Here is a 4,556-nt window from a genome sequence, read left to right on the forward strand (position 1 = left end):
GGAAGGAGAGGGAGGAGCAGATTGAGAGAGTAATATTGAAAAGGTACATATTACCATATGGAAAATAGATGACCAGTGAGAATTAGTTTTATGACCAGGGAGCTTAAAGCCAGTGTTCCTTGATAACTTAAGAGGGGTGTGACGTGGGAGGGAGTTTCAAGATGGAGGAGACATAAGATAAACCTACGGCTGATTCATATTGATGTCTGGCAGAAACGGGTACAATATTATAAATTAATACTGTAATATTTTTAAAAATAAATTTATTTCCAAAAAGACATATAGGAGAAAACAGAAACAAAATAATATTTTAGACTTTGAATTGAGATCTTGTGAGGGTCCACAGGGAAATCAACCTGCCTGTACCAGATTTTGTTCTCAGGAGACCGTGTTTGGTAAGATAAGGTCATCTTCACTTCCTGCTTTTGGGACACGGAGTGACTGGCTTTTACTATCAAGCAGTCGTCACTTCAGGAGAAAGTTGAGCTTCTCTACCAGGACCTCAATAAGGAACCTGAGTGAGTACTAAGTGTACCCATCCCAGCCCTCAGATTTCAGCCCAGGAAATCTCAGGGAAGGGCGATGAGGCTCAGCACCTTCTTTACTGTTTTATACGAAGTGTACAGGAGGGGAAATGTCTAGTCTGAAGGTGCAGACAGCAGTCCACAAATGGATCATGGTGCCCAGTGTTTTAAGGAGCCAAGTAAGGACCTTGAATGATGATCCCAGTGAACTCAGGTTAGAAGAGACCCTAATGAGCTCTCAGCACTGGTTGTCTATCTCCTGGCAGGGAGGTGGACTGAGGCATCCCTTCACTTATCTCTGGATCATGGGGATGCCTAAGTTTCTGCATCAGTGTAGCACAGGGAAGAGTGCCAAGGCTCCGCCAGGACTTGACGTGATAATACTGAAGTAGAACTTAGAAAACCCCACTGCTGGCACCTGCTGTCACCTGAGTGAATCCAAAGCAAGGCTGAGAGGTCGCAGAGGAAAAGTAAGGCCTCTGTTCTTCCTCTGTGGGATTGTGTGGGGAAAGGCTGAGCAGGAAAACAGGAGCCTTGTGGGTTCCTAGGGCAGTGTCCTCAAGGACACCTGCAGAGGTGGCCTTTTGTTAAGCCAATGAAGAATCTCCCTGTTTTAAGGTGCTCATGTCACCTCATTCTCCATCATCTAGGTTCCCCAACCTCCTGTCTATTGGCCCAGACTCGTGCCTGCAGTCCCTGACCACCGCCATCATGCCCCGTGGACAGAAGAGTAAGCACCGTGCTCGTGAGAAACATCGCCAGGCCCGAGCTGAGACCCAGGGTCTTCATGATCAGGCTACCACATCTGGGGGAGAAGAGACCACCTCCTCCTCCCCTCCTGATTCAGAGAGCGGTCCCTCAAGCTCATCTGCTGCTGGCACCTCCAAGGGGCCTCAGGGAGCCCAAGGCACCACCAGTGCTGCTGCAGGTGCTGTACGCAAAAGATCTGGTGTCGGGCGCGCAGCACGCTCGAAATCTGGTGTAGGTGCCGCAGCACGCTCAAGATCTGGTGTAGGTGCCGAGGGCCAAGTTCGGGAAGGGGAAAATTCCTCCCAGGCCTCAGCTGCTGCTGAGAGCTCTCATACAGATCTTCTGACCTGGAAGGCAGAGATGTTGGTACAGTACATGCTGTGTAAGTATAAGATGAGGGCGCTCATTAAGAGGTCTGAAATGCTGAAGGCAGTCACTAGAAGGTACAGGGAGCAATTCCCTGAGATCCTTAGCCGGGCCTCTGAGCGCATGGAGCTGGTGTTTGGCCTGGTGCTGAAGGAAGTCAGGCCCAACAGTCACTGCTATACCCTGGTGAGCAACCTAGATCTCAGCGACAGTGAGTCTATGAGAGGTGACTGGGGGCTGCCGAAGAATGGTCTTCTGATGCCTCTGCTGGGTGTCATCTACCTAAATGGCAACCACGCCCCTGAGGGGAAGATCTGGAAGTTCCTGAATATGCTGGGCATCTATGATGGAAGAAGTCACTTCATCTTTGGAGAGCCCAGGAAGCTCATCACAGAAGATCTGGTGCGAGAAGGGTATCTGGAGTACCGCCAGGTGCCCGGCAGTGATCCCCCTCGCTATGAGTTCCTGTGGGGTCCTAAATTGCTGACAGAAACCAGCAAGACGAAAGTCCTACAGTTTTTGGCGAAGGTCAAGGATTCGGGTCATACTGCCTTCCTAACACAGTATGAGGAGGCTTGGAGAGAGGAGGTAGAGAGCACCGGAGACAGAGGTGCGGCCAGGGCTGGCCCTTCTGCCTCAACCAGGCCTGGCACTGCTGCCTCAGCCGCTGCTGGCCCTTCTGCTTCAGCCCGGCCTGGCAGTGCTGCCTCAGCCATCGCTGGCCCTTCTGCTTCGACCAAGCCTTTCATTGCTGCCTCAGCCACTGCTGGCCCTTCTGCTTCAACCAAGCCTGGCATTGCGGCCTCAGCCACTGCTGGCCCTTCTGCTTCGGCCAGGCTTGGCACTGCTGCCTCAGCCGCTGCTGGCCTGTCTGCCTCACTCAGGCCTGGCACTGCTGCCTCAGCCGCTGCTGGCCCTTCTGCTTCAGCGTGGCCTGGCAGTGCTGCCTCAGCCACTGCTGGCCCTTCTGCTTCAACCAAGCCTGGCATTGCTGCCTCAGCCGCTGCTGGCCCTTCTGCTTCAGCCCGGCCTGGCACTGCACCCTCAGCTGCTGCTGGCCCTTCTGCTTTGGCCACTGCGCGCCCCAGGGCCAAGTCCAGCCGCTCATCTCGCCCCTAGTGTGGTCTGAAGCCCGTAGTTCACTTTGTGCGTGGAGAAGCCTGTCAATCTGTGTTCCTGATACGCATCAATAACTTGTTGACTTTATTTCCCCCAATTTTCAGTTCTTAAAATTTTTCAACAGGAAGGCCATTTAGATTCATGATATAAGCTTATGAATAACATGGGTCACACACAGTTTGCTGTTTATCAAATTTAGGAGCAAAAATTTTGTTTTCTGAAATAAATATTGGAAATCCTCACATCACCTTTGTGATCCAGGGTGAGGATAACATCACTTAAGGATAAGAGTGTCCTTAGAAATGCAAAAAACACCACACTAATAGAGGCTCAGAACATTAATACACTGTTAGGGATATAGCTGAAATTTCTACAGTTTTTAGCTTGCTTTACTCACTGGTTAATCTCCCTCTTTGTAAATGTAAAAGAGACATACTTGCCTCTGTTTATGCTTTATGGTTTTCAAGAATGTTTGAGAATATAAATTACAGCAAATGATTTATTTGTGGCTCTTCTTTTACACAACCATTGAGAATCTGCTCTTCAGACGTCTTCATGCTTGTACTGGTGATGTTTAGTCAAAAGAAGTCCTAGCCTCTGTGCATTCATGATAGTTTCTCAGAGATGCTGTCATTCTATGGAAGAGGCTGAGATAGTCTCTACTTCAAGAAGAACAAGAAAGAAGCAGGGTAAAGAGGGGTCGGAGAGAACATATTACTTTGGTTTCGTTGCTTAGCTGAATTTTGGCTGATTTGGGAGGTTAGGTGTTTCCTTTTCCCCCTTGGAACGCTTCATAGTTTCTCACATCTGATAGATTGGAAAAGAAAAATCCAGCTGATGTAACATCTGAGGTCAAGATAATCATAGTAATAACTGCTGTTGCTCCTAATGTCTCAATAGAGACAGGCGCCGTCACAGAAGCTTTCCATAAATACTTATATTCCAGCAATCTGACAAGAAAGGGCTTATCAAACTTATACTTCACAGTGGAGAGCCCAAGGCTCATAGAGTTTGGTTTTGTGCTGAAATACGTACGGCTGGTAAATGACAGCAGGCAATATACTCCTGCTCTGAACTACTTTGGCACTCATACTGTTGTTCTCCCCCCCAACCCGAGACATGCCCTAGTCTTTTTTTTTTTTTTTTTTTAGCGAGTACTTTTAACATTTGACATTTCTTTGTTTATTTTTATTTATTTATTTTGCTGTGCTAGATATTAGTTGCTGGTCTAGTTCCCTGACCAGCGATCAAACCTGGGCCCCCTGCATTGGGAGCCTGGAGTCCTAGCCATCGGACCACCAGGAAAGTCCCCACCCTGTATCTTTTATTTCAGTGCTTTTCTCAGGACTCCATAATTTGTCCTAGGTGATAGAAAAGATTGCCCTTGTGCTCAAGCTACTGGATCAAAATGTGTAGCCAGAGCAGTAAGAATGCCAGGTATCCCTAACCAAAGATATGTATCCCTTACTCACTACTCATTGATAAGTGAAAGAAACAATATTCAGGGGCAGTATAAGCGTGTCCATTGACCATGTTAGATACCCTCTGAAGACCAAGGAGTCTCCATGTCATCCTTACAGTCTCTTTCCTGTAGAAAGTAAACATATCAGAACAGAAATGAGAATCTTCACGTGGCTGAGGAGATAGATTGATCTACTTTTTTCTTTCTAAAGGACTACCATCTGTCCAGGGACTCCTGCCTTGGACTATAGCTTCTCCCATCACTTCTAGGACAGGGACCCATTCTCTGTAGCACTGCAGAGCAAACATAGCTGAAGAGTTTGTAGAGACGTGGAA

General features: G+C 48.1%; 1 protein-coding gene across 1 annotated transcript; it reads left to right on the forward strand.

The window, feature by feature from the left end:
* Positions 1–1,235: 1,235 nt before the first annotated feature.
* Positions 1,236–2,759, forward strand: LOC114111262 (melanoma-associated antigen B2-like). Its single transcript, XM_042241957.1, has 2 exons — positions 1,236–2,284; positions 2,525–2,759. The coding sequence occupies exons 1-2, from the start codon at positions 1,236–1,238 to the stop codon at positions 2,757–2,759; spliced, it is 1,284 nt and encodes a 427-aa protein (XP_042097891.1).
* Positions 2,760–4,556: the final 1,797 nt, after the last annotated feature.

The sequence above is a fragment of the Ovis aries genome, chromosome X (genome assembly GCF_016772045.2).
Source record: "Ovis aries strain OAR_USU_Benz2616 breed Rambouillet chromosome X, ARS-UI_Ramb_v3.0, whole genome shotgun sequence".
NCBI classification, from domain to species: domain Eukaryota; kingdom Metazoa; phylum Chordata; class Mammalia; order Artiodactyla; family Bovidae; genus Ovis; species Ovis aries.